This window comes from Engystomops pustulosus, chromosome 3 (genome assembly GCF_040894005.1).
Source record: "Engystomops pustulosus chromosome 3, aEngPut4.maternal, whole genome shotgun sequence".
Classification (NCBI taxonomy): domain Eukaryota; kingdom Metazoa; phylum Chordata; class Amphibia; order Anura; family Leptodactylidae; genus Engystomops; species Engystomops pustulosus.
In genome coordinates this window covers 109916841-109941264 of record NC_092413.1, presented here as the reverse complement: position 1 = coordinate 109941264, position 24424 = coordinate 109916841, and the positions used below count along the sequence as shown (strand labels likewise).

The window sequence follows — 24424 nt, the reverse complement described above, 5'->3', positions numbered from 1 at the left end:
AAAGCGGAACCCATTAGGTAATGAGACAACCATACTGTTGAAGGACTCACCACCTTAGGCCATCCATATCGGTGTAGGAGTCTGCTGAGGGGTATCAGGGGGTCCTTTCTGCTGTTCTCAGTACCAGCATTCATAATTAAAATACACACGGCTTCCACATGGAGATCCGGATGACGAATGCATCAAAGGCCAACTGCCTGCAAGAGAGCTTTAATCCTGCCATCGCCCCTTCCGCTGATGAGGTTAACGCTCTCCTAGCAGCAACTATATATTATCAATCCTGAGTTCTGCCAGGACCTTGCTGCATCAGACTTACGCCCCCATCCATTCTGATGCAACCAGCGCGATATGCACTAGAAGAGGAAGGGGGAACAAAGTGCACACATACGCTAGCAAAGCCTGATAATCTAACCACACTGTCAGCTTACAGAACTAGAGGGATCATGAAGGGATCATTCCACACTCTGGAATCTTACACGGACCATCACTGAGTGATAGGAGCTAAAACAGCAATAAAAATTGGTAAAATTGTTAAGTAAAGGGTTGAGAATGATCTTTGTTGTGTTAACATCACTAGGTGATTGAAATTTGAGAATTTTCTTTCATAGGAAAAACCCTTTAGTGTCATGAGTTATACAGAATGGCTGTCCATTTTGGATATGTGTTTTAACCAGGAATGTCTTTTGCTAGCACCAAGTTTTTAATAAACTAAAACACAAAAAGCACGAACATTATGGGTCAGTTCTACTAATCGTGTCTAAGATATGGACACTGCAAACTTAGATTAGGCACTGAGGCAGCTTTAACTGTCTGCGACAGTAATTGAGTTTATATCACCTACTTCGATCAATCTTTTAAATCAAATTTTGGCTTCATGCTTCTGCTTCTTCAAAATCCATATACATTCCCATTGTAACCACTAGGTGTGTCCTCTACTCCACCATAGCTTTCAAAAGAATTAGTAAATGACAACGTGTTCCACTTAAAATGAGGAATTTATTAAATCAAATCAAATCTGTTTTACCAGTTACATAAGTTACATCGAATGTTTAAAGTCAGTTTTCACAAGAAATTTCTTTACTTTAGAATACAGGCAAAATAGTACCGAACGACATGTACATAAAAAATACCTCAGCATTCAAATAAGGCCATCATAAAAAAAAGAACAAAAAAACCCAACAAATAGTATTTATATGTCAACGTATTCATTACCATAAAGAATCCCCACACATAGCGAAGTCGGCCATTTTCTGCAATGATGCAAATGATAATGCATAAAAGGCTTCCTCTTTTCTGTGTATACAGCACAGGTCAGCTTTCAAACAGCTTGTCTCAGTGTATAGACCTAATTTCAAGCAGTAGAAATGGTTACCTAGGATAAAAGTTCATGAACATTTCACCAAAAAGGCCTATATTAGATACAGCTGCTCTTGGAATTTCAATCGCTGGTCACCTTCATTAAATTAAAATTCACAAAGTGCACAAGTAGCAAATAATGAAAAAAATAATTATCTAACTTTCTAAACTACAAATTGACAGCTGCCTAATACTTAGTGGTCTAATGAAACATACTTATAGCCTCCAGTAAAAGAACAGTAAAATTCACTGTAAAATTTGAAGATTCTAACTTTACTGTAAACTAAAAGTGAAAAACAAAATGGTTTATTCTGGTGGCATAAATTAATAGAGATACAAAACACTAGGAATGACCAAAACTTTTTGCAAAGAACAAGCACCACAATTGACACCAGCATTCCAGTTTGTAGTGTATAATATATAACATGTTATTCCCACTCTACTTCATCAAACTCAGAATCATCTTCAGAGTCGCTGTATTCCACAGCAATGCGCCGTGACAAAATGGTGGCCACATCGTTCTCAATGCGCTCATGCTTGGCTTCTTGTTCTCGTTGTTCTTCCACTTTACGAAGTTGAATACCTGATAAATTGAAAAAGCACGTTTAACACAGTAGAAAAATACTGTGAAGAGGATATCCCTTTCCTATATAACTAAGGCTACAGTCACACATCTGTGTGCTCACCTGGGCTGAAGCACTCGGCCAGATGGAGAAGAGAGGATAGGTGAACACTCCTTAGCCCTCCTCTCTCTGTAGGAAGCTGGGAGACTGCCCCGCAAACTGGGTGCAAAATTGGACCTCCTCTATCTTCACAACTTGGTCATGCTGCAGTTAGGCACTTTGAACTCACCACACCATGACCAGGTGCCACCTCTATGGGGGCTGTAATCTGGCTGCACCAACTGCAGCCAGATCATGGACCCAAATACAGATGTGAATTTAGAATAAGCCTGATAAACATTAAAGCTTACCATTTACTTTACATGTTGGCAAAATGACAAAATCTGTTTGGACCTCTCAACCCTCCACAGATAACAGATATTAGAGAAACAAGGGACCAGGCAGCGGGTTGGGTATCAACATGTCCCATCCTCATTTCACCGGTAAATAAGTTACAGCCAGTGGACACGATGGGCATGGGCAAAATGGCTGTCACCCCAACTAATCCTTGGCCAACAGCTATCTAAAATGTTTGGCCTACTTAAGACTTGCGGCCATGGCCCTGGCAGATGACATGATCTAAGTAAAAATTTTCCCAATTAGAACGATTACATGAATTAGTTATAGCACAAACATATTCAACAGTGTTCTGTCAATTGAGAATAAATCTTTTAACATTATAAAACCATTATACTCTATTAACAAGTCCGACAAATTGCTGTAGTATAAATTCACAAAGTGCACAAGTAGTAAATAATCAAAAAATAATTATTCAACTTTCTAACATTTCATCTAACATTGTGTAAATAGTGCTGCATGTAATGCTGCTACTCTGATGCAATAACTGACCACATTTTACTGTATATGTGTGGTTGGTGTCTGATGCTACCATAGAATAGGGTACGAGGTCAGAGGTAGGGGTCAGTATTGCAAATTTTCCTTTTACTTGTTAAAACCAGATAATAAAATCACATTTTTCTAATTTGTTTTAATTCCTTGTTGTAGATTTTCATTTTCTATTTTCTGTATATGATCATGGATGATGCCATCTTATATAAGCTTCCCAAAGAGCATTTATCCATATTCTCTAAAACAGCCTCATGATCAAAAGTAATAGACTACAGCCGAGAGGTTTATGGTGGAATTTCCTAATATTTCTCAGCACAGGGAGTAGATAAACTCACATGAACTACTGTCAGTAATCATGGTGTTTTCTATGGAGGTTATTATAATCTGTAAATTAGTTCACTGCTACATGGATAATGTAGATAATGTAGTACTTCAAACAGCAGATCTCCTGTAAAGTGTGCAGGCCAGGCCTTTTCTGCATGCAGGTATGCAGAGACAATAGCAGGGAAGGAGGCAGCTCATGTTCCTTGCTGTGCACGCTGTATTTTTTATCCCTTGCCAAAGCTCCCTGCTTACGCATGTGACCTGATGCTGTGTGCTGCAAGTTGCGTAGACGGTAGAAACCAAAATTACTACCCCAGAGGCTAGTTTAGAGACGAGATGTTTCCCTATATTCTGCAATGGGGGTTGTCTGCACAACACCTGTTTGGCTGAGGGGATTTTGCTTCTTCAATCTTATTGCATGGAAAACCACTATAGCAGTGATGGCGAACCCATAAGAACCTGAGTGCCCAAACTTCAACCAAAAGCCACTTATTTATTGCAAAGTGCCAGCGCAGCAATTTAAGCAGTAATGTATTTCTCTTTGTTCATTGACAACTTTCAATCCTTCAGCCTCCCAAGGACACCAACCCAGTTGAAAGGAGGAGGGCAAATTCATCTATCATTGTAGGAAGATTCTGCAGGCAGATTCTTTGAATTCTGTCTGGTGAACTTCATTCTGGGGTGATGGTCTGGTGCCCACAGAAAGGGCTCAGAGTGCCGCCTCTGGCACCTGTGCCATAGGTTCGTCATCAAATTTCTGGATATTGTGCCTTTCATTTCAGTTTGTTATGTCACAATATGAATCTTCAGTGGCAAACATTCTTCTCTTGACATCTATAGACTGCATCAGATGGCTGCATTCACACAAACTTAATGGTTGGGTGGCGCCCGTGCTTGGTACGGTGAGCACAACGTCTGCTCACCGTTCCAAGCCGCGACCACAAAAAAGACAGAGCTACGGTCAGGCCTAACTTGTAAGAGTGTAATCAGTGCTGTAGTGATCCCATATTTTTTTCCTCCAATGAAAGGAAACCATGTCAAACAGATTTTTTTTACACCCAAGATGAACCTGGCAGTAAGGCTAAAAACTTGAATCTGCTCATACTGCAAAAAGTATTCTAGAAAACAGAGTAACATAACTTTACCTTTTCGTATTGCTTCCAGCAGAACACTTCTAGCATCACTGATAACTGGGAGATTTGATGGGTGTCTCTTAGGCTCAAGAGCAACTTGAGATGGAGGGGATGGGGGCAGAAGAGGAGCATGAGAACCAGGTACAATGGAAGCAAGAGGATGTAGACCAGCAGGAGCATGTGAGAGGGGAGGGACTGCAATAGGAGAGGATGGTCGCATTCCAGGAGGAGGCAAAGGTGGAGGTGGAGGAGGTGGTGGAAGACCCTGTGCTTCAGTTTGGGGAAGTGGGTGAACTGGCACAGTTTCACATACTTGAGCAGAACGGGATACCGGTGGAGAGGGCTGTACAAGGGGCGGAGCTATAGGCGGTGGAGCTGGGTGAAGTACTCCAGGTGCTATCTGCAAAGGAGTTGGTGGGGGTGGCACAACTGTAGCTTGCATGTTAGCTGTAGGTGGTGGTGGAGGTGGAGGAACAGGAGGTGGAGGAGTCGAAGATATTGATGATCGCAAAGAGGATGCAGATAGGGCGGATGGTAGAGGTGGAGGGGGTGGAGGAAGTGGGGGTGGCGGTGGTGGTGGAGAGGGGCTCACAAACACTGGCGTTCTACCCATGGCTGGAGACTGTGGCCGGTTTTCAGACAATCCTTGAGTGGCACTAGAAAGAGAGAACAGATAAAATAATTATAAATATAACTTTAACCAATGCTATGCAATATGGCATAGTCTTATAGAAGACCGGTCACCAGATTTTGACTACCCTGACTAACATTACCTGCTGATAAAGGGTTTAAAAGTCACCCCCATATCACCTATAATTAGCTGCCAGTGGGGCACTGTACCTTAATTAAAGATGCTTTTCTGATATGCAAATTAGCTTTTGTGACTCATGTCTGGTCTTTGTGACTCTTCTCTCTCTCAGGCTGGAAGTGAACTGCGCCACCTTATTATGACTGACAGCTCTGTGTCTCTTAAAATCCTTGCACTGCCTCCTTGTACTTAGGGACTGTCTGCTAATACTCAACTACAGACAAATAAAACTTTATGTACAGATGTGAAATATTGTGTCATTTTTTTTACACAATGCCTTGCGTTACATTCATGACATGTGACATCATTGCAGGTCCTTTAACCTTCTAAGAATAGCAAACTATACATCATGTACGTGATTAAATGAAATCACAGCAGCCTCAATGGATGGAGGAGTAGAAGTCCATAGAGGCAGCTGTGACTTCATGTGATCAGATACATGTATGGGGTACAGTTTGCTATTGTTAAGAGGACCTGAGATGATGTCACTCTGGTCACATGACATGAACTGTGACCATTAAGGAGGCATAAAGCATGGGGAGAAATAGATGGGAGGGGCTGGCCGAGCAGGACACGCCCCCCTCTGATACCAGGTAATATAAAAAAAAAGGGGATTTACGTGGATGTAAGTGAAACAATTTTTAGCTAAAAGAAGGGTGTCAGTCAGTTAATAGGGCCTTATAGGAACCTATCACTAGCTGTATATGTTCTGACAATGTGGTGACCGGTTCCATTTAAGTAGGGTATGTAACTATTGGGTAATACCATTATTAGTGACTAATGACTGAATTACACCACCTGCGTAATAATTTGGGTCCATATATCTGACATTTTCCATCAAGAACATCAATAAAGATACTGCTAAAGCTTTAAAATCATTCTACCAAAAAGAGGAGGTGGTTGAAACAACAGCTGCATAAAATAAATATCAATGTTATTTTAGACTAAAGGTACCTCACCACAGCCGAGCCTTGAGCCGACACTTGGACCCCTATGCTAAAGAACATGCAATCATCCAAAGCCTTTTTGATGATTGACAATGCCTTAAATATTCATCAGCACTTAGCTATCTACCATCCTAAAACATTTTACTCCACTCTTGTATATTCTTCAGTGCCTAGCTATGCCATCACCCTAAGCCTCTTTACCCCTACATTATGGGTATGTGACATATTTTCTTAGCACAGCTAGGATTACAGAACATGTAATCCTTAATTTTTTTTTACCTCCGCTTTATTTATGACTGACTTTTCTTATGTGTATGTACTATCCCCCCCAAGCCTCAAATTACCGCAATGTACCTCAAATTCATGGATGAGTAACATTTCCTTAGTATAATGATGTGTAGGTGACTGAGCCAATGTACTTCAAATTCATGGATGAGTAACATTTACTTTATGAATTACTTAGCACATAGATATACTAAAACTTTTTATCTTACAGATGAGTGAGATTTTCTTAGTATAGCTTATACGTTATAAAGAACATGCAAACATCATACATTTTTAACCAAACTGTATGGATGAGTGACATTTCACTAGCACAGTTAAGCTGAGCTCAAGAGGTTTAGGTTGACTGAATATGAATAGCACATTTATGTGCTAAAGAATATTCAATTATTGTAAACCTCTTTACCCAACTTTATGAATGAGTGAGTTTATTTCTTTAGTACAGTTATGTGCTACAGCATATCCAATCATCATTAGTCTCTGTATCCCAACTTAATGGATGAGCGTCATTTCCTTAGGATGATTACACATACTTTCACGTAGCTCTATGCTAAGAATCTTTATGAGTGCCATTTCCTTTGGATGTTCTTTAGCACCATCAGCCATCATCCCAAGTCTTTTTACTTCAACTTTATGAACAAATTACTTTTCTTTAGCATAGATATGTTTCAGATTATATCAACTAGCCCAGGATAAAGTGTTCCACAGCCAGGCGGTTGGGAATTTTGTGTTAGTCAGGTACCGCAAACTCCTGGGTGACATCAGCCTTGTGGCTGCCTTAAAATGGCAGATTGTAATTTTATTACTGTATAAAAGTATCTACTCCTTTAGGTAAGGCAAACTCTTTAGTGTACCAATATACAATATTACCATTACAATCAGCCATTTGAGGGCAACCACAAAGCTTTACACATTGTTAAATAACCTAAGACACAGGCATAGCCGATATGTGTCCCAACAGTAGCCAATAGTCATAGTTCCTGCCCCACAGTAGCTGATAGTCACAGTGACTACCACACAGTAACCAATAGCCACATTATTTTCTGTAGCCCCCTCATTATAATTGCCTTCTTTCTGAGCCCCATCCTTGTAAGGAAAGGCCACAAAAAAAGGGCTTTCTAAAGAGTGGGCTACAGAATTGGGGGTATTATAATTTCCCTTTTCCTCTACCACTCTCACTTATAATTGCCCCTTGTCTGTAGCCACTCCCCCATGCATGTTTCCTCCATTCAAGAAAGAAGAAAGTGCCATATCAACGGTAGTGTGTGTCTGTTTAACCAACAACTCTATGGGACTTTTGGAACAGCTGTCTATGTTGGTGAACCACCTTTCAAATCACATGGGAAATCTTACTGACTTTGTGGGACCTTGGGGTCAGAGCACCAGTTAGAAGACACATATACATTAGAAATGAAGAAAGAGATGTGTATGGAAGACACATGAAAACTTCATTTAGTAAAGCATAAAAACACTTAAAAACCCAAATGCGGGTACATACCACAAAAACTCCCCAAGCAGACACATGATAAATAACAAGGAAATATCACACTGAATGATATCAAGGTAAGTAGTTATCTAGAAAATACATAGTCAATATGCAGAAATACCCAGGACCAAAGGTTAATAATAAATAACATACAAGTGTACAGTATAAACATAAGGTCCGGTAAAGGTAAAGGTAAAGTGCAGTATAATAAAGCGCAGAGGCTACATTACCATATATTAGGAGTAAAGTCTGGGGAGGAGAAGGTGCCCCACGCGTATCGCCCAGCTCGCGGGCTTCGTCAGGGGATCCTGTTATTCCAGGGGCCCACTTGGTTTGTATGGTGTAGTTTTATGGTGTTTTACCTTTCCTCCTAGCCTCCCACTTGTGGTAATTTGCAAGCACACAAAATCAGGTGTCAGTAGTATGCTAGCATTTCTTCTGCTATATCAGGTATTCTATCTGGTGAAGTGGAGTTTAAGTATTCATTTATGTTTCAGGCTCTGCTTTTGTGGAGGGAGCCAGAAATGCTTGCTTTACCATTCAAATGTAGTCAACCCCTTCCCAGTCAGTACCCATGTACCTTTAAAAAGACCCAATCTTTTATATTATGTAATAGTGTAAAACAGGAAGCCCCTGTAAAGATTGATGTTCTTGGCAGATGTCCAGTTACCAAACCCTAAGCCTAGTCCTATTTGTAACTAATCCAAATGTCTGGATTCTAGTTTATATACAATAAATATACTATATTTCTTTGCCATTTTCAACTAATACTACCCAAAAGAGAGTACCTGATAACAGGCATGGCTTTTCCATCTCCAGCGGCATGCATTGGTGGAGGTGGTGGTGGTTCGTGAGGTCTCACCAATACCCGGTCTTCAACCCTGTTTAGAAGATCATTCATCTGGCTATAAGGAAGTGCAGCAAGTGAAAAGGGGCCATCTGCCGTCTCTCCGTAAGCTTGTGGTCTAAGGAATAAAAATTTCTTATTTATTTTCCAAGATGTTACATATACAAATGACCAACTAAAACAATTTAACAATCACATACATATTGTAAAATATATGTGAAAAAAAAAACCTTTCTTTTTGGAATAAAAAGGCAGTCTGCACATGCATGACAATCCATAGTATTACAAAAAAGTGACTTTATCCGCACCTTACACCGGCTATTTCCTGTGTCCTACTGATATTGCAAGTTGTGACAAGGGGGTGAAAGCAAAATGTAAAGAAACATTGGATTGGTTTAGAGTGGTGAGCATATGGAAAAGCTCATCCGCTCAGCAGACATATTTCAAAAGGCATGCAGAAGAATGGAAAATACATCTACTGTACATCTGTGACTTACTATATAACAACAGTGCAGGCTTCCATACTTCATAGCCCTGTACCTTTCTCTGCACGGCTCAACATAGACAGAGACCTCTACTGAGTGAAATCTAAGCCAAGCGGGAAGCCTCAGTTCAAAGCTCCCATTGTTGCATAGACTGGCTTCCTGCAAGGTTTAGATACACCTCAGAGTGCAGCTTTTGCAGGACTCTATAGAATGGAAGTATTTTGTGTTGTACATTACACTGAATGCAGCAGACCATTCTACCATGTTTCCACAAAAATAAGGCAGTGTCTTATATTAATTTGTTCTCCTAAAGAGGCACTAGGTCTTATTTTCAGGGGAGGTCTTATTTTTCCATGAAAAACAATTTACATTTATCATTGAACAAAAAAAATCAACTTTTCTTAACATCCTTATGACTCTCCAAACTCTGAATTTCATGCTGTATTTCTTGTGACTCTATTTCTATTAGAATCATTGGCTCCAATCTCTCGTGTTTAGTAAAAGCACTTTCCATAAATGACCCTTCTTATCCTGGTAGCTGCTGGTATCAACAACCAGTGATTTACTTCCATGAATTCTTCTCCATGTCACAACTTTCTGCAGCATCTAAAAGATTTAATAATACTAATATATGGCACAGCGGGAGCTTCTGCAGTGACTGCCGCTAGGTCTTATTTTCAGGGGAGGCCTTATATTTCTAAGTCTGAGCAAAATTGCACTAGGTCTTATTTTCGGGCGATGTCTTATTTTAGGGGAAACAGGGTGGTTGAAATATAATTCAAACACTATCTAAAAAAAAAAAACACACTTTATGTGCAACCTTCTTTACACACTAACATCCATTAAAAAAAACATGATTCTTAACATTGCTATCAATGTGTTGTCTACTGAGATATTTTTCAGTTACCAAGTATGGATTGTGAACAGGATTATTCTAGATAACATATTCTTTACTTTATTAAGTCCAGACACATAAAGCAAAATGTATAAAAAAATGTTTTTACCACAGACAAGCTTACTGAATGTAATAGAACAAACCTTGTTTCAAAATGTGACGCTGGTCCATTAACAACTTCTATATGTTTGTGTGTATCAATATCATCTTCAGCAAGTTCTTGACCAAGAGCTAACTTCTGCCACTCCCGACGTCGGTCATGTGGAGCTCGAGGTACTTTCTCAGGCTCATGTGGACGATCAATATTCTTTTGCTGAAATCATACAATATCAAACCATGGATATCATTAGAGGCATCACCTGCCAGGGATCCCCAAAGAAGTGAGAGGAGCCAGCTTGTCCATGCAGTACAGTAATGAACACTTAGTAAAGAGTATACTGCTATTACCAATCCAGTAATACACACATGAACAATATTGTTCATACCCTTTCATTAAAGAAACACACAGAATGGTCGCAGAAATAACTTGAAAATGACCAGAGTAATTATAAATTTTAATTTAATGAAAATCAACTAATATAACGCAGACATTACTTATAATGGTGGCTCAAGAGAATTATTAAATACACATGAAAGAAGTAAGAAAGAGCCGAGGCACATCCAGGTAAAATCCAAATAGTGTTCTCTATTGGGTATGCATTAAAAGATGCACACTGCTAATGTGCATGGTTGGTGTAGGTACAGGACACCTACGCTTTTCGGCTTAGCTTCAAGCCTTAGTCATGTTATAATACAAATGGCTTAATAAACACATCTTTAAAACAAAAGAGTACACCTAACCAATTAGCAATAATATGTCATATCCGGACCAGTGAATAACTGGCAAACGAACGGATATATTTACAAAAGACTTCAAATCCAAACTATATTAACAACAATTTAATAGATGTATGTAAGATTGTTTTTAGAGTTTAAACAGTTCGGATATCTTGAATTTAATGCTAGGATCCAAAAAGCTTCTCTTCTAAGGAGGACTTTCCTCCAATTTTCCTCCCCTAGTTGGGCAATTAACGGCTCCTATGCCAAAAAACTGTAGTGAGGATATGTCAGTATCATTAACCTCAATAAAATGTCTAGCAGCGTCTGGGGCGTTAACGTCCTCATTTTTGATGCCTGTAATATATTGGGCAATAAAGGTTTTTAACTTTTTGTAGAGTGCAATCAACATATATTTTAGCACAGTATGTGCAATGAATAATGTACGCAAAATGATGCGTATCGCAGTTAACAAATGTATTGATGGTACTGATTTTGTCTTTGTTAATTCTGATCATCTAGAACCTCCACATTTGAAAAAACCTTTTATTGATAACCAAGTTTTTTTTTTTTCTTGTTTTGGTTAAATAAACTCGGGGATAAACTCGTTACCGCATATTTTACCACGTTTTGCAACACATCTGTGTCCTGTCTCTTGTTTCAAATAAAACAGTGTCCTGATTCAAGACTGGTATGTATTTTTCAATTATATTTTTAATTTAATTAAATTGTGGACTGTAGGGGGTACTAAATGCAGGGACATTGCTAGATATTGTTGGGGATTTTGTTTCTTGTTTTCTTTCAACCATTTTTGCCTTTTATTAAGTACACAATTAAACTGTCCCAGACTAAAAGGATGGTAACCATAACTTCATATTTTGTTGCCGGACCTTTAGAGTCAATCACTACTGTAACAGTGAAGCTACATGCATAGCCGAGTGCTGAAGATGGGAACACTCCTCACCTCTTCCCTCAGCATAGATAGGACATGTCATTGTGCGGTGAGACTTAGGGGCAGATTTATCAAGTGCCTGAAAGTCAGAATATTTCTAGTTGCCCACGGCAACCAATCACAGCTGCCCTTTAAAATATTCATGAGCACTGGTAAAATGAAAGCTGAGCTGTGATTGGTTGCCATGGGCAACTAGAAATATTCTGACACTTGATAAATCTGCCCCATAGTGCGAATGTAGCCTGAATGAGACTTCTCCACAGGTATTGTGGCCCATTCCTCCTGAGCTTACTGCTCCAGCTGTCTCAGGTGTGAGGGTGTTTTCTCAACAACTGCATGTTCCACCTTCTTTTTTAATAGGACTTTGATCAGGGCTCATGGAGGTCCACAGAATAGTCCAATTCTTTCCTCTTCCTTGGATGTGTTTAGCTAGGTGTTTTGGATCATTATCCTTTTGGAGGACCTATGACTGAGACCACCCAATTTCTGACTCTAAGCATCACATTTTACACCTTAGTCTTAAGATTTCATTTCATTAATTCTTTTCAAAATGCAGCAATGTAGCCATAAAACATAACCAAGCCTCTTGCTTGTTTTACAGTAAGGCTGCATTCACACACATATATGGGGGACGTATATACGGCCGACGTACATGCGGCCGCTATACGTCCCCCGTAGCCTGGGAAAAGATAGGACTTGTCCTATCTTTTCCCGTATTACAGCGCCGCGGCCATATATCGCTATGGAGAGGGGCGGGGGTGAGCTGCGCTCACCTCCTCCTCCTCTCCCCGCGCTGCCGTGTGCCCGCCGTGCAACGGGCACACGGCAGTGTGCATGTACCCTAAGAATGTTATTTTCTTATCATTCTTGTTCCTGAAGCTTTCTGGCGTGTCAATATGCATTTTCAAAAGAGGTTTCCTCATCGGTCCTCTTCCATCATATCCCTTTGGCAAAGACAAGGATAGGTAGTGCCATTTGACATTGATATTCCCTGAACTTGGAGTTTATGTCAATATGCATTTTCAAAAGAGGTTTCCTCATCGGTCCTCTTCCATCATATCCCTTTGGCAAAGACAAGGATAGGTAGTGCCATTTGACATTGATATTCCCTGAACTTGGAGTTTATCCCTAAACGGTTTGTGATGGTCTGGGCTTGTCATCAATTTACTACCTCTTATGCCCAAATCAAGGAAGGTTAGCTACAGACCCATTCTGACTATGTGCAATTGTAGTTACAGGGATCTCATGGTCTTATAGCCCTCACTGTTAATCGGTTTGCCTATAATTTTCCTTCTAAGCTACTGAGACTACTCTATCTTTCTTAAGTCCATGTTACCCTAAATGATGACAAGTGTGATGGCTATTCAAGGACACACCTAGGTGTAACATGCCACTATTATCTCCAATCCTTTCTAGGCATATGATCATTTGGCCAGGGACAGTTATATTGGTTACTTAATTTTGGTTTTCTGTTGAGACACAATTTACAAGCCAGGTCTTGTTTATATTAATGGATTTTAAGAAATCAAAATGTATTATTACTTTCATCAGTTTCAAGCTACTTCAGTGATCATTCTGGGTCTTTCTTTCCTCAACGGAAGGGTATCAACAATTTTCCACATCTGTAAATGACTATATCCATTTTGTGTTGCTTTGTAATATGAATGTTATATTACTTTTATCTTTAGTAGACAAAACTCGTACCTTCTGCTTCCGCTTTTCTTTCCGTTTGTCCTCAGTGTCCTGAATCATCTTCTCTTTCCACAAATCAAAGAAGTAGGATGGGTTGGTGTAAAACTTTAAACCTTCCTTACCATCATCTCTGAAAGTACCAAGAAAAGTTCAGATGTTGGAACATATCCAAAAAGAAGGTAAATGTTACACTAATAACATTTATTAATTTAATTTATATCAGCAAATAGGAGAACAACAACATTCTAAATTAAAAGATTCAGTATCAAATGAACCTTATGGATTGAGATTTTGGCTCATTCTGGGTTAAGCACTGACTGACGTTGTAAGCATGTATCTACAAATATGAGCATGCATAACATAGCTGTGAATTTCTGATTGAGACTGCCCATTGAGCTCTCAAGTCCTCAATAAGTGTTAATAAAATATTCCACTATCCCTCAATTTGCTCAGTTCCTCCTGCTCTATATACATAAAGCTGACAGCATTGTAAACAAGAAAACCTCCCTATTTGCAAATAGAGACACGAGGGTCTGCACCTGTGAGTAAGCTATTAAAATTATAAAATTAAACATTTTGCCTTTTCATTTTAGATTTGTTAGGCCAAGGTCAATTCTGAAATATAGCAGTTGCCAATATAGTCTTAATTTTATTACAGTAATGCTGAAGAGTTGTAGAAGAGTGGAAATAAACTAAGAAATGCACAGCATCCAGCTTAAAAAGGAAAAAAACTTATTTTTTAAACTGTATAATTATTTAACTTTCTTAAATTAGCAGCCCGGAGTGCTGGACATCTTGTCCAGGTGCTGCTAATTATAATTTTCTTTTCTAGGTGATCCCTAGAGGAGCATGGGTGAGTATTTCTAGCCTTTTCTGCTTTTTATTTTTATGTGGTTGATTTCCTCTAAGTTACTGGTTCATTTTACTGATTTGTTCAATAAATATGCTGTATGTTTTATCAAACTATCCAGATTACTTATGTAATGATGCAAAACAGCACAATAGTAAATTCGTTGTAACTAATTATGGCTATTTATAAAGGAGTCAGGACCGTGGCTTTTCGAATCCACTGCCTGAATCAGAATATACAAATCGTATATATATTTGGATCAAGGTCCCATCCCAAAAATCTTGTACAAGTTTAAAAAGAAACTTGAAAGATACTGATGTAAGAAGTAAATTTGCTGTTACTCTGCTGGATATATATCCTTAGTTAGCAATGCAAAGGCAATACACATTACCTTTAATAGTTATCACTTCAAGTACTTTTTTTTACAGGCAAGATCATTATTATAGAAGTTTTAATCGAGTTGTGGTCTCAATACATCAAAAAAATATAAAAAATACATCCTTATTCTCACATATTATATTTCAATGTTATACATAAGCAAAAATAGATAAAATACATAACAGTACTGAATATCAAACGATTATAAAAATCAGTCCTATGTAAGTAGGCAGCAATGTAAAGCTGCAAAAAAATAAAACGTAATGCTTATACCCAATTAGGACATTAAAAGGTATCACGTCTGTTATCTCAGGCAGGGCAAAAAGGTAAGGGGCACTCAAAGGGGCCCACAATTGGATCCTTTAAGCTGCAGTCCACACAGGATGATTTTACACAGGGTGTGGGCTTCAAATTAGGTGGCCAGCCATTTGTTTGAATAAGTAGCTGGATGCGATAAATATCTCTTTCATCAGATATGCTGGCAAGGTTAACCTTTATTTGGATGTTGTGCTTACCCTCGGTTGTTTAACAGTGAAAGCGTATAATAATAATACAGTCCACTCCTCGGACGGTTAATTAGCTTTTACCTCCACAAACAAAGCAGTCAGATCTGCACGATGCATGTCACTCCATTCAGCGCGGTCAGAGAGGGAATCGTACAGGTGTGTAGGAGCGCAGCTCACACGGGTATGCAGGGAAGCCGCTGCCGTTGGACTGCTAGTAAGTGTCCGTCTGATGGCTGGTAGCTGGATTAGATTAGGTGCAGCATAAAAACTGATAAGTGATGACAGTCCAGAACCATAAAAATGAGCGTAGATACACGGAACAAATGAGAGAGCTGCTAGACGCGTTTCCGAGCCATTCATCAGTTCCTTCCTCAGTAGCTAAGGAATTGTGGAAACAACTGAACCATATGAGCATGTGACTGGTCATACAATTTAATCGAATATATGGACTTTGATATGCTTATACGGAACAAGAAATGAGACCTTTTTTACATTTTAAACATATTTTTGAGGTAAAGGTTAAGCACGTGGGCCCCTTTGAGTGCCACCTTACCTTTTTGCCCTGCCTGAGATCACACCGTGATACCTTTTAATGTCCTAATTGGGTATAAACATTACGTTTTATTTTTTTGCAGCTTTACATTGCTGCCTACTTATATAGGACTGATTTTTTATAATCGTTTGATATTCAGTACTGTTATGTATTTTATTTATTGTTGCTTATGTATAACATTGAAATATAATATGTGAGAATAAGGATGTGTAAGATCATTATTATGAATTATGTATTTCATTCCATTTACAGGCAGTCCCCGGGTTACGTACAAGATAGGGTCTGTAGGTTTGTTCTTAAGTTGAATTTGTATGTAAGTCGGAACTGTATATTTTATAATTGTAAACCCAGCCAAAAAAATTTGGGTCTCTGTGACAATTGAATTTTAAAAATGTTGGACTGCCATAAGAACAAGGATTAACACTAAAGCTTCATTACAGACACATTTGATAACTGCTACAGCTGATTATTGTAGCTTAGGACTAAAGTACAGTAAATTACCAAATTCCAGGGGTTCGTTTGTAACTAGGTGTCATATGTAAGTTGGGTGTTCTTAAGTAGGGGACCACCTGTAATCTTAACAAAAAGCAACGGCAAAGAGCCAAAATAAAACAAAATGGTTAAAACTAAGGAGCCATTGTAAGAACTCCAATGTAAGGGGGAGACAATTAAAAGGTAGATTCATATATGCAGTTCTTTTTCATCTTGCGGAGTACATTTTGGAGGAGATGAAAGGCGCACTATATCAATCTGCAAACTAAAAAGGAGGCTTGTTGGGTAGCAGTTTAACCTCACACTTGAACAGAATGTTCAAAGTACAGTACATTATTTTAATTGGTATGCTTAAATAATGGGCAGAAAAATATGACATCTGCTGTACAGCATGTGCTCAAAGCAGCAGCTGATCCTCACGTGCATGACGAAAATATGCCATCTTCTACATAAAATGAGTGTATATTTTATGTTATGAAGCCATAGAGATTCACGCTGTATTAACATCAGTCTAAGAACAACGGGTTCTACACCGACTGTCTTGCAGATTTTGCATAAGGAATTCTATACTCTTTTACTGTTCTCAACTGTCAATCAAAAGAGAGGGGCACAAGTAGGCACAAAATGAGCCACTGCAATTACATATAGTACATGATATTTAATACATTTTCATTTGTCCTAGATTACTGTATGGCTGACTGTGTCAATGCACTGTAATGCTAACTGCATGTACCACAAACTGTTAAAGCTCAGCCCACTTGAAGAATAGCGAGAAAAATCAATGTTCCTTTATTCTACCATTAGCCATTATATCTGTACCTTTGGTATAGCATACTGTAAATGCTGAGGCTTACTTTACAGACAATTAAGTAATCTTAATATGGCAAATGGTAGACTTTCCCTGAATTGCACTTTGTATTGGTAAGTAAGTGACTCGGGAATCTGACATCATTTACTGTATGGCATTTTATGTCCTCCATGACAACATCCACAGACTTATCTTTTTCACTGCATTTCTAAATTGGTTGCAGCTCTTGGATATGGCAAAGTGCTGAATTGGCTGGTGTATAAGGGCTACTGTTTTATGCTAGCAGACTGGTTATTCATCCTGAATGAAAGCTAGTTTGCAATGGGGCATGCACACGTGAAACCATAGGTGTTCTTCTACCGCTTTCTATGGACCCCACTGGTTGTTTATACCTTTGTGAAGTTAACACTATTTCTATGACTGTCCCCAAGTCTTTTTACATTACAGGTCTTTATACTGTACAGTGAACACTGACAGAGTTTACAGGGAGTTAAGGACCGGGCCCTTTTTTTGTATTTTCATTTTTCACTCTCCACAATCAAAAATCTATAACCTTTTTTTTTTGCCCTTCATAGTGATGGTATATTTTTTTCTATGCCATGTACTGGGAATCAGGAAAAAAATTCCAAATGCAGTGGAATTGGTGAAAAACCGCATTAGCGCCATTTTCTTGTGGGCTTGGATTTTACGGCTTTCATTGTGCGCCCCAAATAACATGTCTACTTTATTCTTTGGGTCGGTGCAATCACGGGGATATCAAATTTGCATAGGTTTTATAATGTTTTTATAGATTTATAAAAATTAAAACCTCCTGTACAACATTTTTTTTGTTAGATTTTACCATCTTTTTGCGCTAATAACTTTTTCATATTTTGGTGTAGAAGCTGTGGGTGGTGTCTTTTTTGCGAATTTTGATGCAGTTTTCAATGCTACCATTTTTAGGGCTGTACCACCTTCTGATCACTTTTTATTGAATTTTTAATATTTTTCAAAATGGCAAAAAAGTGCAATTTTCAAATTTGGACGCTATTTTCTGTTACAGGGTTAAACGCAGTGAAAAACAGTTATTATATTTTGATGGATTGGGCATTTTCGGACACAATGATACCTAATGTGTTTATGATTTTTACTGTTTATTTATATTTATATCAGTTCTAGGGAAAGAGGGGGGATTTGAATTTTTAGGTAATTATATACCAGTAATTATATACCGTATATTACGGCGTATAAGACGACTTTTGAAGACAGAAAAATCTTCTGTCTTGTCTGGGGTCGTTTTATACGCCGGTAATTGAACGCCCCGCCATGTATTCACGGCGGCGGTCGGGTCGCGCTGCATGGAGAGGGCTCACGGGCTGAGCCCTCTCCATAGCCGGTAAGTCTTTGCTGCACCGATTGCGGGTGTTTTCACAGCGATGGCTGCCGGCAACCTCAAAGATAGCGGCGCCCATCTTACCTGGGATCGCCGCTCCCCGTGACGTCATCGGGGGCCGCGATCCGTCTCCATGGTAGCCTCGAGTCTTCCGAAGACCCGAGGCTATTTCATTTTAACCCCTGATAGCACATTGTAATGAATAAGGAGGAAAATCCCCATATACTGCCATACTGTAGTATGGCAGTATATGATAGGATCGATCAGACAACCTAGGGTTAAAGTACCCTAGGGAGTCTGAAAAATAGTATAAATAAAAATAAAAAAAAGTTAAAAAAAAAATTATAATAAAAAAACCCCTAAAATTTAAAATCACCCCCCTTTCCCTAGAACTGACATAAATATAAATAAACAGTAAAAATCATAAACACATCAGGTATCGACACGTCCGAAAATGCCCGATCTATCAAAATATGATCACGGTTTTTCAATGCGTTTAACCCCGTAACGGAAAATATAAAAAAATCTATAAAAAGTGATCAAAAGGTCGTACAGTCCTAAAAATGATATCATTGAAAATATTATCAAATTTCGCAAAAAATGACACCACCCACAGCTCCGTACACCAAAGTATAAAAAAGTTATTAGCGCTAGAAGTTGGCAAAATCAAAAAAATTATTTTTGTACAGGAGGTTTTCATTTTTGTAAATGTATGAAAACATTATAAAACCTATACAAATTTGGTATCCCCTTAATCTGACCGACCCAAAGAATAAAGTAGACATGTCATTTGGGGCGTTCAGTGAAAGACGTAATATCCAAGCCCACAAGAAAATGGCGCAAATGCATTTTTTCACCATTTTCATTGCATTTGGAATTTTTTTCCTGCTTCTGAGTACATGGCATGGAATATTTATTAATATAAAAATTTAAGCTACAGTATGGTAACATTTACAGTAAAATGGACGATGGTAATGATGTTGTTGTATGCCTTATGTTTATGAGCGACAGTTTTCCTGCTATATACCTGCATGTCATAAGAAACTTAAATTAAAAAAAGGACCATGTTAAATTCAAATCTGTTTTTTTTTAAATTTTTACCGGTGTTTTGTATGCGTTGGAAAAGGGGTAGTCTTATACGGCAAATATATCTTAAACTCTATATTTTAAACAGGAAAGTAGGGGGGTCGTCTTATACACCAGGTCGTCTTATACACCGGAATATACGGTAATTTATTTTGAAACCTTTTTTTTTTCCTTACTATTTTTCAAATTTTCGCAGGCAGCTAAAAAGCTAGAATCTGCCCTGAACCTATTCATTTATTGGATTGTCAGTGGTGGTTAATACAAATCACAACAGTAATACATACTATTATTCTTCCTCAATGCAGGCATTGTTTTACTTACAGCTACACATACATACCTATAGGGTGTTAGTATATTGAGAGGTGGAGGATGTTCACACAATTCATAGGTTTCATGAAGAGGAATTGGCAAAGTTTTACGGTCAAACAATTGCTGATCTTGAATTGTGGAGCTTCTGAATGCTTTTCTCATTGTGATGTCCTGTAGTGACACTTTAGTGAAGAAAAAAAATCTAAGGTTAGAAACATCTAAAACATAGATTGTTAGAAATGAGAAAAGAAATACAAAGGAAGACAAAATGAACACAATTTAATAAAAGTAAAGCAAGTTTCAGTTAAAAAGAGACATTTATATCAATAATACAAGCTCTAAATTACAAATAGCTAACATTTTCCTACCTTGCTGAAAAAAATAGTTCCACAGATCCTCCCAAAACTAAATTTATTACACAGGTTGTATTTAAAAAGTAATATTTTCCTGCAGCGCCTGTTGTTTGCATGGCTATATCAGCCTTTACTACTAATGGTCTTGCTGGGTCAAAAGGATTTCTTATCAGTAAAGCAGCGAAGGTTTGGCAACCCAAGCTCCAGAGCGGTGCTATTTAATACTGCTGATAATATGGAAACCGGCTCAGTTACGCACAACCAAGGGAGGTTACTCCTCTTACCACTTTCAAGAAAAGAAAAATCGCAACAGACCAGAGATGAAATACTTCTTTATGTTTCCACCTCAAGAAATACACAATTGAAAGCTACGAGTTACAGGTGTATTAATAAGGCCAACAGCCTAGTTTTTTCTCAAGTATACCAAGTTGTACTTTTAAAGAATAGAAGACTAAAATACTCCCTTTTCCTTTATATTTGGCTGTATGTTCAAGGGATGCCCACTAAAAATAGAGTGGTTACTGCAAGATTTACCCTGCCAGTATGCTTGCCGCCATTACACATGCATGAGAAAAACCTGCTGAAATAATGTTTTCCTCTGAGATTTTTCCACAGCAGGAGGGAAGAGATCAATTGGAAAAACTTTTCTACTGGAGATTTTTTTTCTGCAATGTGTGTTTGGGAGGGTCATAAATCCTTATCATTACAATTCTACTGTATTACGCTGAGCAATTACCAGATGGAAATGCTGGGTGGCAAATACACATATAATGCATAACGTGTAAAGGTACCTGGAAATTGTAACTTAAAGAAGACCTGTCATCAGATTTCGACCCCCCCGACTAACAATGTCTGCTGATAAAGGGTTACAAGTCCTCCCTATATCACTTAAAATTAGCTGCCTGTAGGGAACTGTATCTTAATTACAGCCATTTTTCTCATATGCAAATTAACTTTTCTGACTCATCTCTGGCAGCCTGAGAGAGAAGAAGAGTCAGAGATACAAGTTATTGTGACTGACAGCTCTGTGTCTCTTCAAATCACTGCTTTTCCTCCTTGTACTTAGGAACAGTTTGCTAATATTCAACATGGTGCCTTGTGTTATACTCAGTTCTCTCTAAGAATAGCAAACTGTACCCCATGTATGTGATTACATGAGATGACAGCAACCTTCCTGGAGGATGGAAAGGAGCAGAAGTCCATGGAGGCTGCTGTGACTTCATGTGGTCAGATACATGCATGGGGCACAGTTCGCTATTATTCATAGTCTGAAGGACCTGATCACTTGACATGAACCAGTAAGCAAGAAGGCATAAGGCATGGGGTGGAGTAGATGAGAGGGGCCCTCCGAGCAGGACACCTCCCCTCCCCCCGATGCCCGGTAATATAAGATAAAAGGCCATATAAGTGGAAGTAAGCAAAACTATTTTTTAGCTAAAAGAAGGCTATCAGTTTTAAGAGCTCTATAGGAACCTGTCACTGGCTGTATATGTGCAAATGTTTTGACAGGTTCCCTTTAACTGGTTTGTTTAATAAAGCTACTGCTAATAACTGAGAGCTACTGACTGCACCGGAAAGTAGCTACCCTCATGAATATTCAGTAGTGCCTGCCAAAGTAAAAATGAATATGTGCCATGGGAGGAATCATCCATCCTTAAAAGGGGTTTCCTGGGCACATAAACCACTTATACCCTAGCTACAGGCACAATAAACCTTTAAAACTTAAATCACACCCCCACTCCCACACTGTGCTTTTGTTGAAAAGTGCAGTGCTGACTTTCCAGCTTAAATCTGCCTCCTCCTGCCAGTAAAATTGCTCCCCGAACTAGTTCTGCCTTTGTCTATGTTGGCTCCGCCCAATGCTGCTTTGCTCCGCCCATTGCAGTGTGTTAAATAATGATAAGATCTGCAGTTTCCCACACTGCACACTGTTAAATTCACCATGCAGTAAGAGGGACAGCATTCTGGTAAGGACAGGAAGTGGACAGGGAGAGGACTTCCTGTCTGCTCAGGCTGCAATATGAAAAGAAAATGAGCTGTCAATGAAAAAAAGGAGATGGGGTTCACTGGCAGCCTGGAGAAATTGTGACTCTTCTATTCAGAAGTGACTGTCTACTCATTTGCATATAAGAAAGAGTGCTGTAATTAAGGTACGGTGCCTCAGTGGCAGATAATATTAGGTCATATGGGGAGGACTTTTAACCCTTTATCAGCCGGTATTACTGGTGTGACGGGTAAAATTCTGGTGACAGGTCTTCTATAGGAAAAACAAGATATTGCTGTTACAGAAGGAACAAACAAGAAGGAAAAACACTTGGGATGTTCACTCTTTATGAACCATAGCTTAACAATGGTTTTGCAGAAAGTAGATATGCAGATTGATATTACGGTATATTATATATTCAGTAGATTTATTTTAGTAAAATTTGAATATTACAAATAAACATATGATTCATTATTGTGATCATTATATGATTGAATACTGAGTAATCTACATTTGCTGATCAGACCCTCAGACCCAGTGAGGCGAAAGACTTGATTTTTCTTGGAAAACAATTTGAGCAGGTAATGAACATGACCCACTTCTCCTGCGGATCAGAATAGAAAAACAGCAAGTTAAAGCTAATGTGAGAGGAGATATTTTTATACTGCTGCAGTATCCAAAGTAAGTCATGATTGTTATTCATTAACAGAGAGACATTTCCTTTTCTGCACAATGGGAGTTATACCTGCTAAATCTTAAACCCTTTTTCTGCCAAGGTAGTATTTAATATGTCATAACTTTCTATGCATATCACGGCTAAGAAACGTTACAGAAAAGGAACTTTTAGCATGATATCATCTCTTCATCTCAATAAGAGGGGATGTGTGCCCAATGATTGTTACATCTTGGCATCATTTTGTCCCCCTAAAAAGTTAGAAAATAAGCGGTTATTACTGTTGAGGATCACAGACATTTCAGTCTATGTTGTCCAGTGTATATGTGAGGATATGTACATGCAGTCATCACAAATTGACAAGAAACTGTCAATGGTTGAGTGTGTAGGGTATTCCTAGGTGGGTGAGCAATCTTGGTCTATAGCTACTGTGTCTTAGTTCACCAGAGTCAGGAAGTAAGTAAAAGAGATGAGGTTTTCCTTATTTCATCCTGAAAACTTTGCATATTTTCCCAGAATCCCCCTAGTGGAGCATCCATGGCTATAAGACTCCACACGCCTACATGGAGGCCTTAATAGTCACTCTCCGTAATGAGCCTCTCACCGAGCCAAACCAGTTCCCTACACTGTACTGAGGAGACTCACCCAAGTTGAAACAGTGCAGTCTACAGTTGGGAGTCTTATACTTCTGGAATAGATATATAGCTTTGGTTTTGAATTCCGCATCATGTCATGAGGCTTCCTGAAGGTCATGCTTGATGTCAATGGAGCTGCCTTCCAAGGTAGCTAAAAGAGGAGTGGTCTTCCTTATCCCATGAAGGATAGAATAGGGAGGTAAACATAGGTTTCCCTGTCATCTGAAGCACTGGCTTGTTTATAGTCCACTGTCATGGTGACATGAGGGTCTCAATGGGAACAACTGAAACACTTGGGAGATGTTTAATGTGTTTATTCGTAAAATGTCTTAATTTTTTTTTAATTAAATCAATTGGATCCATAAAAAGGTTGCAGAGGTGGGTCTGTTGTTCAATTCTGCTACACTCTCTGCTAGCAGCATCTTACAAACAATCAAAGATTTAGTTAAATCCCTACTTGCTGCGGGCGTATAGATCCAGTGGTGTGCTTGACTAGACATGCTTTTCTGTACAGTACTTGTGGTGGTACAGCGCTTGTGGGTTTACATATACTAGACTTAGTAAATGAGCAGCAATAAACTCTTGATATACTTTATCCTGACTCTTCACTTGCTAAATAATATATCCTCCAAATCTATAGGATATTGTATTTTTTCTTATAACATACACTGGGTGTCACATTATTCACAGATAAGTGTGTAAAGGCTACACTTAGGGGGTCTGAGCTATCTGTCACCACTACCATCACTATGAAGAAATTACAGATTTTTAGGACCAGGGAATGTAATGGAAGACATTTTAGTGTTGCCTGAAAAACAGCTGCTTTTCAATTGCTTTCCCAGCAGTTGTTCCACAAACTCAACAGCTGCTGTTTTCCAAAATGCTATTAAC

At 38.7% G+C, this 24424-nt stretch overlaps 1 protein-coding gene across 2 annotated transcripts in view; it reads right to left on the bottom strand.

Moving 5' to 3' along the window:
• Positions 1 to 976: 976 nt before the first annotated feature.
• The window catches only part of WASF1 (WASP family member 1), a 54547-nt gene continuing 31099 nt past the window's right edge, over positions 977 to 24424 (bottom strand). For both annotated transcript variants that reach the window (XM_072141794.1, XM_072141795.1), the window contains exons 4-9: positions 19917 to 20070; positions 13547 to 13664; positions 10218 to 10387; positions 8636 to 8812; positions 4337 to 4980; positions 977 to 1939 (exon numbers count right to left, since the gene is read on the bottom strand). In XM_072141794.1, the coding sequence (XP_071997895.1) occupies positions 1785 to 1939; positions 4337 to 4980; positions 8636 to 8812; positions 10218 to 10387; positions 13547 to 13664; positions 19917 to 20070 (1418 nt within the window). In that variant the 3' untranslated portion in view covers positions 977 to 1784. The remainder of the gene's footprint in view (positions 1940 to 4336; positions 4981 to 8635; positions 8813 to 10217; positions 10388 to 13546; positions 13665 to 19916; positions 20071 to 24424) is intronic.